The sequence below is a fragment of the Thamnophis elegans genome, chromosome Z, assembly GCF_009769535.1.
Source record: "Thamnophis elegans isolate rThaEle1 chromosome Z, rThaEle1.pri, whole genome shotgun sequence".
Taxonomy (NCBI): Eukaryota; Metazoa; Chordata; class Lepidosauria; order Squamata; family Colubridae; genus Thamnophis; species Thamnophis elegans.
This window is the reverse complement of record NC_045558.1, coordinates 127,429,988-127,443,808: the sequence shown is the minus strand read 5'-3', so window position 1 is coordinate 127,443,808 and position 13,821 is coordinate 127,429,988. Positions and strand designations below refer to the sequence as shown.

General features: G+C 40.5%; 1 protein-coding gene across 1 annotated transcript; it reads left to right on the top strand.

Annotated features, from left to right (window-relative positions):
* Positions 1 to 2,473: 2,473 nt before the first annotated feature.
* On the top strand, positions 2,474 to 7,018 carry LOC116521702 (putative olfactory receptor 13C6). The gene is made up of 3 exons (XM_032236361.1): positions 2,474 to 2,529; positions 3,851 to 4,464; positions 7,011 to 7,018. Exons 1-3 carry the CDS (start codon positions 2,474 to 2,476, stop codon positions 7,016 to 7,018), a joined length of 678 nt encoding a protein of 225 aa, XP_032092252.1.
* The last annotated feature ends 6,803 nt before the right edge of the window (positions 7,019 to 13,821 follow it).

The window sequence follows — 13,821 nt, the reverse complement described above, 5'->3', positions numbered from 1 at the left end:
TTTTTTCCTGCTCCCGCCCCTCCGCCGCCTTCCTACTGGCTCCCGTAGCCTCAAAGGCTCCTCAAAGCCGCAGCGCCAGGCAACAAATCCGGCGGTGCTGTTAGAGTATGGGAGGAAGGTCAAGTATGGGAGGAAGGTGACGAGCCTAATGACAGAGAGTGGAAGTGTGACCTTCCTCCCATACTTGGGCATACCAGGGGTTGTGACTTTAAGTATATACCTCCCACCCTGGCTGGCTGATAAAGGAGTCGTTCTCTGTAGCTCAAATGGTTAACTCCCTGCCTGGGAGGCAATAGAGCACAGGTTCGATTCCCAAAAACTTGGGTATGGCTAGCTGATGAGAGCTAAATAGCTTGAAATAGATCTATACTAGTCTCCCTTTATTTATTTATCAGCATAAATATAACAAATGTAACAAAAAAGGCAACAGTAAAAAATATTGGGTTTCTGTCTGGATGGACTCTTGTGACGAGCCTAATGACAGAGAGTGGAAGTGACCTTCCTCCCATACTTGGGCATACCAGGGGTTGTGACTTTAAGTGTGTGTGTATATATATATATATATATATATATATATATATATATGTATGTATGTATGTATGTATGTATGTATGTATGTATGTATGTATATACATACATACATACATACACACACACACACACACACACACACACACACACACACACACACACTGAGGATGGCAAGTGATATAACCCAGGACATGATGGTCTGTATCTGAGCCTGTATCGATCTCCATGCTGCATGGAGATCCTTCAAGGAGGATGGAGAGCCACAGCTTTTGTTCCGTGGGGTGCTTGCTTGCCCGATGGTTCTCTGGAATGTATCGTTGACATGTGCTTTCTCCGCTTTCTGACGTGGCTTCCAAGGCTCTCGACAGAGTGGACGTGGTCTTGCAGTCTGCATAGCTGCTGGTTTTAGCAGTGTTGTGGCTGGAAACTTGCTCCTGCAGACTCTTACGATGTGTCCCTTGGGATCACAGCAAAACAGCAGGCAGATCACTGATGGTTGCGTCTACATCTCGTGCAAAGCAGGAAACAGGATTAAAATTCTCGCACCATTCTCTGCTTCTCTGTGTGCATGCGGCAAACCTCATTATTGCTTTCAGAGGTCTCGCTCTGCAGTTTCACAATGCACCTCAGCTGTTCTGTGCGTGGTCTTGGGGCTGTTCTGCTTTTGCAATGTTTCCTTCAACTTGGTCGATGACTCTTTTGCTTTGGCCTCATCTAAGGCTATTTGCAGCATGAGATTGGTTTTCACCAGCAATCTTCTTTGCAGGCTGATGTCTCAAATGCCACAGAGAATTTTGTCCAACAACAGTTCATCTAAGTCTCAAAACTTGCAATATGCTGCGGCCTTGCGAAGCATGGCAAGATATTAGTTGATCGTTTCACTTTCCTTTTGGATCCGGAGGTTGAATTTCTGCTTCTGCACATACCGGTATTTTGATGGTTTAGGAGCGTAGTGCATCCTCAATGTATGTTGAAGCACCACCAAGCAACTGTCTGTACCAGTGCTGGTTCACACAGGTCCTTGGTGGTGTCTAATACCTTTGGCCCGGAGTAGCTGAGGAACATGGCTCTCTTGTGGTTCTCAGAGAGGCCAAGAAGGTCATTAGATTCCAGGAAAAATTCGAACCTCATCATATAGAAGTCCCAGTGCTCGGTGCCTGGGTCGTATGGAGCTGGTGGGTCATGCACCGTCATCTGGTCCAGTGAAGGGAATTTTGAATTTGCCGCTTAAAGATGGCCACTCGATGCAGCGCTTAGCTCCAGCTGGATTGTTTTGCTGGATTGTCAGTCAGCTCTTTTTGTGTCTAGTTGCCTCTTATCCCACCTTCATCGCCAGTGTTAGATCAGGTGAATGGAAGAGGCAGAATCAAGCTAACAATAACAACAATTCTTTATTAGTTCAAAATAGGTACAATCCAACAGCCTTCTGTTTGTAATCCCCTTTATAGGGTGCTGTCAAATGTGTTAGCCAATCACTATTCAATATTTTCCTGCTGGATTGGAGGACCTTGGTGGAACCTACCATAATGGCTGTCTGTATGTAAAACTCCCCACCCAACCTTTCTTGGGTTTGAAAATGGACATAGACAGAGATTGTTGGCTATTCATTATTTTACCTCTGATATATTCAAATAATGTTCTGTCATTGATTAGGTTTTTAAAAAATCCAAGAGGTCAAGATGAGGAGCAACAAAGCAGGAAAACATTTATTGGAAATGACCAAAGAGACAAGAAAAATTTCATTGGGATCCTGCTGTCATAGCAATTTTCTTTCAACATTAATTTTGAAGAGAAAGAAAAGCAAAAAAAAAAGTTTTGTATTCCCAATGATATTATGCAGAATCCCTTACTGATCTGTATGTGTTCACACATTGTAATAATTTCAAGACTTCTCCAGAGAGTGTATTATTCTCCTAAGGGAATTTAGGTACTCTTAGCAGTCATGAATGTTGAGCTCCTGCCCAAAGAACTCTTTCAGGTTTTACTGAAAAACCTTCAGTGAGAGTTTCTGTGGGGTCTTTCAAGGGACAAGCACCAGTTCCAGAACACATGCACAATATCTGGCTTTCATAAAGTGCAAGGGGATCATCGTACTGCACATTTTAGTAGCAACAGACAACACACTTGGCTCTTTTATTCATGGATGAGGAACATCTTGAGAAGCAGAAAGATAAAATTCTTTTCTGCCATCAGAGAAAACAGATAATCTGCAGCTCTGGAAATCCTTGGTCATCCACGTATTAACCATATCCAGCTTTGATTACTTCCTAGTCCAAGGAAGGTAACGTAGATCTGATGAGATCATCTTTGTTTTCCTAGAAAATCAATCTCTGTGTCAGTAGACTAAATTAAGTTTAATATGGGAATGTTCTAACTTCTTTTTTCAAATACAATACAGACATTGTTAAAGCAATTTGAGTATTTCCATGATTTTTGTTTTCTGAAAAATTCTTTCCTGATCTCCCCTGAATAGGAGTTTCTTTATAATCTCATTACAAAATTCTGCTAAGATATCCTTTGTTTTCCTACAAAAATAATCTCTGTTACTAGAATAAAGAAAGTGTAATATGTTCTAACTTGTTTCCAAATTTGAATTTAACTGAAAACAAGGTTGATGAAGCAAGCACTGGTATTTATCTATTTTTTTCTTTTGGAAAGATTCTAGAACTTTTCTTCTCACAAGTATTTCTTCTTAAACTGTCCCAAAGGGGCTTTTTCAGGAGGCAACTGAACTTCCTTGATTTTTCATTTGAAGATGTTTAACTTCTCATCCAAGAAGCTTCTTCACCTCTGACAGGATAGTGGGGAATGGAAAAATTTATATTCCTTGTTGGTCATTTGCATTCTTTTAGAGGGTCCTTTGGATGTTTATTTTTGTCCACAGGAATTCAGAACACTACTCATAGATAAACCTCCTAGTTCTTCTCTAAAAGGATGCAGATTACCAGCTGTCTGCAAGGAATGTAATTCCTTCCATTCCACACTGTCCTGTCAGAGCTGAAGAAGCTTCTTGGTTGAGAAGCAAAATGTCTTGAAAAGGCGATTCTCTAAATTCTCATTAAAATTATATCTAGGGGAAATTTATTTTGATTAAGATAAAGGAAAATTTAAAATAAGACCAGGATTCCAGGAATATTTTTTTTTACCTGATAGTAATTTTGATGTTCCCTCATCTTCAAATGTTGATAATATGATTTCCTGGAATAATTCCTGATATGAGGAATGGCTGTTGGTTGTCATGGCTGTGTTTTGGTGTAATTCCAAGGTTTAAAAATAATAGTCAGTTTAATGGTCCCTCATTCTTTTTCCTTCTCCTTAGACAGGAGGCCATGACAGAAGCTAAGAACTTCACCTCTGTCATGGCATTCGTCCTGCTGGGACTCACCAGCCAGAGAAAAATCCAACTTCTCCTCTTTGGGGTCATTCTCATCATCTACCTGCTTACAGTTTTGGGGAACCTGATAATCATCATATTGGTGAAGGAAGATGTAAAACTACAGACACCCATGTATTATTTTCTTTCCCAACTTGCAGGGGTAGATATCTGCTATGTCACCAGCACCATGCCTCTCATGTTGACTCAGCTCCTGGCTGATGATGGAACTATTTCTTTAACTTTCTGCATGATCCAGATGTACATTGCATTGGCCACAGCTGCTGTTGAGACTCTCCTGTTGGGGGTGATGGCCTATGACCGCTACCTGGCCATCTGCCGCCCATTACTTTACCCAGTTCTCATGGGCAAACAGTGCCAGTGGCAGTTCACTTTAGCTTGCTGGATCACTGCCCCTCTGATCTGTGCGATTTCTGTTGTCTGTGTCGTTTGCCAAAACTATTGTGGTCCCAATCTGATCAATCACTTCATATGTGAATTGCCGATGGTGTTGAGAATTGCTTGTGGTGATACAAGTATTATTGAGGACATCATTTTTGGTATAGGAAACCCTACACCACTTCAGACAAATGTTTATCCAATCTCTTTTTAAAACTTCCAGTATTGGAGCATTCACAACTTTGGAGGCAAGTTGTTCAACTAAGTACTGCATTTTTCGAAGTATAAGACACACCTGTTTTCCTCAAAAAAGAGGCTGAAAATCTGGGTGCATCTTATACATCGAACACAGCTTTTTTGCCTCCTGAAGCCATGCCCCCTTCACCAAAATGGCTGTGCATAGCCTTATGGAGGCTTACAAAGAGATCCAGGGGGCTGGGGAGGGCAGAAATGAGCAAAAACTGAGCCGTCTTTTGCCCCGCCCCCCCAGCACCAGAAGTAGTCTAGAAGTTTTCATTAGGCTATGCATGCAATTTTGTTGACAAAAAACGGGCTCATTTTTGCAAAAAAATGGATATTTTTGCTCATTTTTACCCTCCTCCGCAGGAGCACTCTGCAAGCCCTCCCCCCCCAAGGCTATTCATGCCTTTTTTTAAAAAAAAGTGGGCCCATATTTGTGAAAAATGGGTCATTTTTGGAGGTTTGCATAGTGCAGACCCCCCCCCCTTTTTGGAAAGCTCTTTAATTGATTGATGAGAATTACATTGATCAAGTGCCATGCCAGCAGAAACAATGTCTTAGGTGTTGCAGATTGTCAGTGATTTCCTTCTCCAGCACATGGATAAATACATCTGGAAACATATACCTACTTACCTAGTCTCTCTCTCTCCCTACTTACCTACTGTATTTCTCTCTCTCTCTCACTATTTCTCTCTCTCTCTATCCTTTTATCTACCTTCCTACCTTCCTAGCTACTCTCTCTCTCTCCCTACCTCCTGTACTTCTCTCTCTTTCTCTCCCTCTCTATCCCTCTATCTACCTACCTACTTTTTTTTAAAAAAATTGCCTCTTCAAAACCTTGGTGCGTCTTATACTCCAGTGCATCTTGTACTCTGAAAAATACGGTAATTGTTCTAACTGTCTATTTTAAGTTAAATAAGTTATCATCAATCTTCCTTTGCTATACCAGGAAAGTAAAATGAACAATTATCTTAAAATTGATGACAATTTAGAGGAAACTGATTCTTTACTATTGGTATATTTTTTATAAGCCCATGTTGCCCTCCAAGAAACAATATTATCTCCTAGATGTTCACAGGCTGACTATGTAATCTGTTCTATAATTTTTACTGGTGTTGTTCTTAGCTGACCAGAAGGAGTCTTCATTTCTATACAACATTTCAGAAAAAAAGGGAAAATGTCCCTTAGAATAGGTTGCAATGAAATGAATGAAACTAAGGAGAAATTTCTTGACAGTTAAACAATTAATTAGTGGAATGACTTGCCTTCAGAAGTTGTGGGTTCTCCAACCCTGGAAGGTTTTCCGAAAAGAAATGGTAGATAGCATACTGCCTGAGTAGAGGGTTGGATTAGAAGACCTGAAGTGTCACTTCCAATTCTATTTTTCTATTATTCTGTTTGGTTATAATTCAATGAGATTTTATTTTAGATAGGTGAGATTAAACCTATCTTTAGATATTAACAAATATTAATGATAACAATAATAATGAAATAATAAGAGATAGTTAATGACATATATGTGTACTGGTTTAATATAAGGAATTTGGATAGAAATTGCAAACAGTGATTTTGGGGGAAAAAAGGTTTAGAAATTTGGTTAATTAATTATTATTTTGAATATTTTATAAAGGTGTAATGTTATTGGATATAGGAACGTAGATAACAAAAAAATTAACTAAGTTTTATAATTAGTAAGTAGTAATTTAGTAATTTATAGATTGTTATGTTAAATAAATGCCACTGAATAATGCCACTGATCTGTTAAATATGTGATAGAGACATATAAACAAAAATCATGTAATAAAAATAAATATTAAAAAAGAAAGAAATGCAATGATTCACTTAACAACTGTGGCAAGAAAAGTCGTAAAATGGGATGAACCCACTTAACAATTGTTTCACTTAGCAACATACATTTTGGGCTCAGTTGTGGCCTAACCTGAGGAGTACCTCTAGTTCCCTTTATTGTTCCTTAAACAAACCATACGCTCTGTCTTGCTTCTCTGGGTAGGTGTTTCCACCATTTTGGGAACTCAGACTACATCCCACCAAAAGTCTTATTATTTCGGCTCCAGGAAACAGGATTATTGAATATTAAATATGAAATCCATGTCTTCTCCTGCCATATCATTTTTAGGTATTCACAGGGGGACTATGTCCAGAGGTGGGTTCCTACTTATTCAGTCCAGTCGACTGAATAGATAGTAACTCCATCGGACACGTGACTGTGCCAATTCTATGATTGGTGGCAACATCTTGATTTTTCTGTTCTGCACATGTGCAGAACAATCTTCATTTAAAAAATGTACTTTTTATTCATTTTTTTACAGTGTGCGCATGCGCAGATTGTTTTAAATGAAAATGCATGCAAATATTTTTGCTACTGAACCAGTAGTAATGGCAGCTGGAACCCACTCCTGGTAATCTCCTATAATTATGTCTGATATAATTTCTGATATGATTTCAGGTAGCTGAGCAGAATGAGTCGACATTTCCATCTTACGCTTCAGAAAAAAAGAAAATGCACTCCGAAATATGCTGCAGTTTAAATCAATGAGATATTCTGGGATATGCTGCAATAAACTGGATGAAATTTTATTTTCAATATACATTAATAGGATTAATACCTTAGTAGGAGCCCATTGCAAGGATATTTAACCAGTCACAGTATTGAAATATTGTAGACCTCTGTCTTAATGAACTGGAATGATGGACCAAATACAGTCTATGCCAATTCTTTCTCAATGTAGCATATATTTGGGAAAAAATGTTGATTTGGACGTTGGAATCTATGAATTTAAATTTGGGACCATTGCAGCTTTTTAAATAAACCACATAGTAAACTAAAAGTTGACTTTTCCTTCTTTAAAAGCAGATATAAAATCAGTATAAATTCAACGCTCTGTATTGGCTGCATTTTTTCTATACATTTCAATTCACAAAGCAGTAGAAACCTTTGAAATGATCTTGCCTGAAATTTTAAAGTAGAGATCCACAAACCCTTCAGCTCATTGACTCTTTCATGAGGTTTCAGATTGTTCATCGACCCACAAGCATTTATTATATGAAACTATTTAAATAAATGCTTATTTAACTCATAGTATTATTATTAATAATAGCAGCAGCAACAATAATGACTATTCCCATTGACCCTCGCAGATCAATATTGATCACTATGACAAAACCTTGTTTGAAGATATATTTGTCAGGCCTGCAATTATATTCCTTTTAGAATTTTGGCCTACCACACTTTCTCTTATTTCATTATGCTGTTTCATTAGTATAGTTGATGGGAGGGGGGAATAGACGGGAGTAGGATTATAGAATGGGTTGTTGTCATCCTTTCCTAGAAGACCAAGGTCATCTTTGGTCTCTGCACTGTTACACTTGACCGGAAGAAGCTGGGTGGAGATGCCAGCGTGGAAGGAGAAGATTGGATTATGTGATGGATTTGTGGGTGTGGGGACAAGATCATGAACTTTTAACTGGGTAGAATCCCAGGAAGCTCTTTAGAATTGGGATTACACAGATGTGTTAAGATGTCTGATTTATTAAATCAGAACTTTAAGGATCGTTTTGCCTTGGACTCTTATTTAATTCTACATGATACTTGGAACGCTGACAATATTTTAATTTCTGAATTAATTAATATATATGTTATACACAACACACACACTCACTATGTATATATTATATACTGTATATAATATTATATACATAGTATATACTAATTAAGACTCCAAGTGATGAGTATTCCTTAGTTTAACCTCTGTTGATATCAAGGACGTGCAGTGAGGGGAAGCAGGGGAGGCAGGGCCGCACCAGTGTCATGACAAAAAGAAAAGAATTAAAAAGGCTAAGGTAGTTTCTGCCAGACTCCAGAGTCACAGTGACTCTGAGTCTGCTTAGTGCTAACTGTAGGGGGAGGCGAGAGAACTATGGGCCTCCTTTGCATAAGGAATTTTTTGCCTTTTAATCCTTGCTCAGAGTTAAGCAAGGGTTAAAAGGCGAAAAATTCCTTATGCAAAGGAGGCACGTGATTCTCCCGCCTCCTGATATGGGTGCAGCAAATCATGCCTGTTGCTTTTTTATTTAATTTTTTACATTTTCATCATGGCGGGCGGACAAGAGGAGAGTTGAAAGAGTTTCCACAGCTGGAAAAGGTGGATCGGATGGAGGGAGGGGGGATTCAAAATTATTGTAATTTAATTGTGGGGTTGGAGGAGATGGGGGGTGAGGCGGCAGAGCATGGCAGCGGCAGGGACGTTCTTGCCGCTGTGTCCAACAGGCCAGGCGTCTCGTGTTTATGTCCGCCATAAACACAAGACGCCTGGTCTGTTGGACACAGCGGTTGTGGGGGGAGGAATGAGCTGGGTGGGCTGGCTGGCTGGGGAGGGGAGAATCATGGCCGCTCAGGCCCCAGAGCCAGGACTTTAAAGTCCTGCCACTGGGGCCCTGCTGCCACTTTAAAGCGGCAGGGCCCTGGCAGCAGGGCTTTAAAGTCCCAGTGCTGTCTGCCATAGATTGTGCTTGATGTACTCCCCGGCAATTTCTACCGCCTTCTCCATGAAATACACACCAATGGTGGCCTTGGTGCTGGCGGGGAAGGTGCCGCCGCAGAAGCGGACCGTCAGGCAGGTTTTGCCCACATTGGAGTCCCTGATGACAATGATCTTGAATATGCGCGCCTGCACTGACTGCTCCAGCGAGGCTTCCAGCTCCATCCCGGCGGGCAGAGAGGGCAAGGGAGGACTGGAGGCGACAGGAGGGTGGGCTCCGGCACAGCCAGCCTGAGGGATGAGGGGCGGCTGAGCCTCAGCCACCCAAACAGCCTCGCTTTGCTGCTGGCCAGGAGCCCCCCCTGGAGCCGCTTGGCCAAGGGCTGTCGGGTGCCAGCCGGCTTCCAGCGCCCAGCCCAGCTAAAGGCGGAGCTACAGCCCACAGCTGGAGACTGACAAGCTTAGCCTGGAGGGCGGCAGTCCTCTCCTCTCCTCTCTACCCTCCATCAGCAATTGGTCCGCGAAGGCTGGGTGAGCCGTAGAAGGGAGGACCTGGTCCCGCTCTATGGTAGATGGCTGCGAGACTTTAAAGCCCTGCAGCTGGGGTCCTGCCGCCACTTTAAAGTGCTGCAAAGGAAATAAAAACATCCAGAAAAGTCTGGGCATACTGCCAAGAACCATGAGCTGTTACAATGTAATAAGGCAATTTCTGTAAGCAGGGCAATAAAGATAAGGATTAGGCTAGAAACAACACCAGAATGTTTCTTCCTGCCTGTAAAGTAGCTCTGTAAAGTGGGGGGGGGGGTTCGAGGCTTTTGGAAGAATTGTTTCAACAACCGGTTCTCCGAACAGCTCAGAAAGTTAACAAATGGTTTTTCTGAATAGGTGCAAACCAGCTGAATCCCACCACTGAATATTCCCAACTAAAAGGACTTTGTGAAATGTAGGCAGTAGACTCTGTCCCTCTCAGGCAATTCATTTGATTTCATTACACACACACCAAATAATACTTTAGATTATGTCAATTCTTCAACTACCACTTTTTTCCGTTTTTAAATACTTTTATTGAAATATAAAACATTGTGTGTGTGTGTGTGTGTGTGTGTGTGTGTGTGTGTGTGTTGCACCAGGGAAGAAGTTGGTTCCTCTTTTCTGATTGCGTTTTTGTGTTCTTCAATGCATGCACTTATTCTTCTGTTGGTTTGTCCGATGTATGTGGTGGGGCAGGTGGTGCATGGGATTTTATATACTCCTTGATTTTCTAACTCAGTTTTGTCTTTGGGGTTTCTTAGGATGGTGGATATTTTTTGGTTTTTAAAGAATGCTATCTTGATGTTGTGTTTGCCGAGGATTTTGCTGATTCTGTCTGTGGTGCCTTTTATGTATGGGAGGAGGGCTTTTCCGTTTTCTTGTTCTCTGTCCTGGATTTTAGTGGGGGTTTCTTTTTGGATTAGGTTGGTGATCTTATTTCTTTGGAATCCATTGGATGTCAGTACATTAGTGAGAGTGTGTAGTTCGGTTTTTGGGTGTTGTTCATCAGGTAAGCGTTTTGTTCTGGAGATGAGTGTCTTGGCTACGGAGTTGATCTGGGCTGGGTGGTGGTGTGAGAGTGCGTGCAGATAGTGGTTAGTTTTCTTCTGTTAGATGGTGTGTCCTAGGGAGCCATTAGATTTCCTGTAGACTAAAACATCCAGGAAGGGAAGTTGGTTGTTTACTTCTGTTTCCATGGTGAACTGTATTTTGGGGTATAGGCTGTTGAGGTGTGTAAGGAAGTTGTCCAGTTGTTCTTTCCCATGTGGCCAGATTATGAAAGTGTCGTCTACATAACTGAGCCAGAGTTTGGGTTTGTGATCAGATTTTTCTAGAGCTTGGGTTTCAAATTTTCCATGTAGAGGTTGGCAATGACAGGTGAGAGGGGTGATCCCATGGATGCTCCTTCAATCTGTTTGTATTTTTGTCCATTATAAATGAAGTATGTATTAGATAGGCAGTGGTTGGTCAGATCAAGGATGTGTTTGGGGGGTTATATTTGTTTTGGATAGCTGTCAAGGCTTCTTTGATTGGCACTTGGGTGAAGAGGGATACAACATTGAAGCTGACGAGTAGGTCGCTGGGCTGTAAGTTTTGTTTTTTTATGAGCATTGGCCACATACCTCTCACCTGCCAGCCATTTGGAAGCCCGCCCTTATTGATAAACAAGTCCCTAACATGAGGAATGACACCAGCCCACACTCACAAGAGCCACACAGGATGTCACCACCAAACATCCACAAAGAAAGCAGACAAAAACCCACACTGATGATGAGGCATGACCAAGGACCAGAAGCCAGACCGCAACTGCACCAGTAGCCACTTTAGACCCCTCCTATCTTTACATGAAACCCAAACCCCCAACCAATCAGAACACAGCCAAGCTTCCACCCAATCAGCTCAAACCCCCACTGGCAGTTAAAAGGAAAAAACACTTCCAATTTTACGTGGGAGAAAACCCGAATAACCAAACACCTACATACTAACTCCCGCGAAAACCTCAGAAAACACACACGCACAAACAAACACACACAAACATATATCTATATATATCTATATCTATACCTATACCTATACCTATACCTCTATCTATACCTCTATCTATACCTCTATCTATCTATCTATCTCTATCTATCTATATCTATCTATCTATCTATCTATCTATATATGTATATATATATATATATATATATATATATATATATATATATATATAATATATATATAATATATACACACACACACACACACACACACACACACACAGACAGACAGACAGACAGATAGATATAGATATAGATATAGATATAGATATAGATATAGATATAGATATAGATATAGATATAGATATAGATATAGATATATAGATATAGATATAGATATATCATATATATATCTATACAGACACACAGACAGACAGACAGACAGACAGATAGATAGATACACATATATAAATGCCGATAAGGCTCTCAAAGGACAGCTGTGGTAAACACTTTGTGCCCTTGGTTCGTATCGCTTTTAATTACGGAGCTTTGAAGTACAAAGACAGTGAAATCAAAGGAGAAACAGGAACAAATGTGTGGTTTCAGAAATTCTAGCCTCTAGCCTCTGAGCAGCAGAATTCCTCCTCAGTAATTGTCCTTTCACTCTCTTATGTTGTCTCAGGTTTAGGAGGAACAAAGTTCTTAAATGGAGTTTAATAGCAAATAATAGAAGATTTTTATTAGGGTAGAGGGAGATTTTAATTAAGTTAAAAAATAAGGCAAGAAAAAGTCAAAGAAGAAAAACTGGTCTGTTCACTTTAAGAAAAGGAGAGAAAAAAGTTGCGAGCACTTCAATCACAAGTGTAATTACAAAAAGAAAAGCATACTAATCAAAACATTGCAATGGAGATCAATTCCTCCGCTTACTTCTTCTGCTTAAGGATTTAATTTAGCATAAAAAAGAAGTTCATTTGGACAATCTTTTTCAAAAAAAAAAGGATTCGCCAAATGATCACACTTTCTTTTTCCATTTCCTTCATCAGCCTAGGCTTCCTTTTGTCGCCAGCTTGAAGGCCTTCTCTTGGATCAATTAGAGATTTGCGGGGTCCCTGAGATCAGCAAGATGTGGTCTTCCTCTTCACCCTCTCTTCGGGATGGTTTAGGTCCGATTGGACCACCCAGCAGCAAAAGTATCGGCAGCAGCCTCAGAGCATCGAGACTCCACGTCCATATTGCTGAGACTTTGGCTCCTCCCTTGTCATTTCATTTAATAATTCTTACCACTTGGAGAACAGAATGGTATAGAGAAATATGCAGCAGGCACACCAACCTGTCATGTTTATCTTGATTGCTTTTAAAGAAAAAAAAATCAAGAAGGTATTGCTACAATTTTTATTACATTTGTCATTTATTTTTTTAAAAGCCATATTATTATCCTGAATTCAGATCACAACTTTCAGAGCAATATATCTTCCCCTAATAAATGATAAATTGAGCAGGAATTTTCATGGACAATATTTTCTTCATTGCTATAGTACATTCAGAAGGATTTCTACAATATTTCAACACTATGAGAGCAGAGTATTCAGCCTGTTTGAACCAGTTCAGCTGACCCAGTAGTGGAAATTTTGAGTTGTTCAGAGGAACAGCAAATACCACCTCTGATTGGCCCCACCCAACCACCAGCTCACCATTCACCCCGCCAGCCCGGTCAAGGAACTTAGAGAAAAGCAGTGGCTCACAGGTGCTAAAATGCACAAGACGTTCTCTCAGCAGTGTGGAGAGAAGCAGCCGCTGCCCTGGAGAACAGAGATGGAGGGAAGCAGGCCCCTTAAGGCTACTCAGCTGAGCTTCACCATGTGGCGGAAGCCCTGCACATGGACATGTGCACACATGCATTTTCATTGAACTAGTGGTGGAATTGTTTGTATGAGTGGTACATGTTCTTTGGAAGACCTACAATACAATCCTATTAATATCTACTGAAAATAAAATGTCATGAATGAATTCACTGCAGAATATTTTGTCTCCAGAATATTTTCTCTCTTTTCTGAAGTGTTGGAGACATATGTAGGTTCGTTCTGTCCAGCTAACAATGCCTGTAAAAATTACAGGACAAATATATAAAGATAGGTTGAATCTCACCTATCTAAAATAAAATCTCATTCAATTATAACCAAACAGAATAACAGAATAATAGAATTGGAAGTGACGTTGCAGTCCTTCTAATTCAACCCTCTGCTCAGGCAGGAATCCGTCTACCATT

What these genes read in the sequence shown, in the direction of transcription:
- LOC116521702 (XM_032236361.1), top strand. Translation starts at nt 2,474, where the DNA reads ATGAATGTTGAGCTCCTGCCCAAAGAACTCTTTCAGGTTTTACTGAAA. An exon ending in GTTTTACTGAAAAACCTTCA is followed by an intron (nt 2,530 to 3,850) that starts GTGAGAGTTTCT and finishes CCTTCTCCTTAG; the next exon opens with ACAGGAGGCCATGACAGAAG.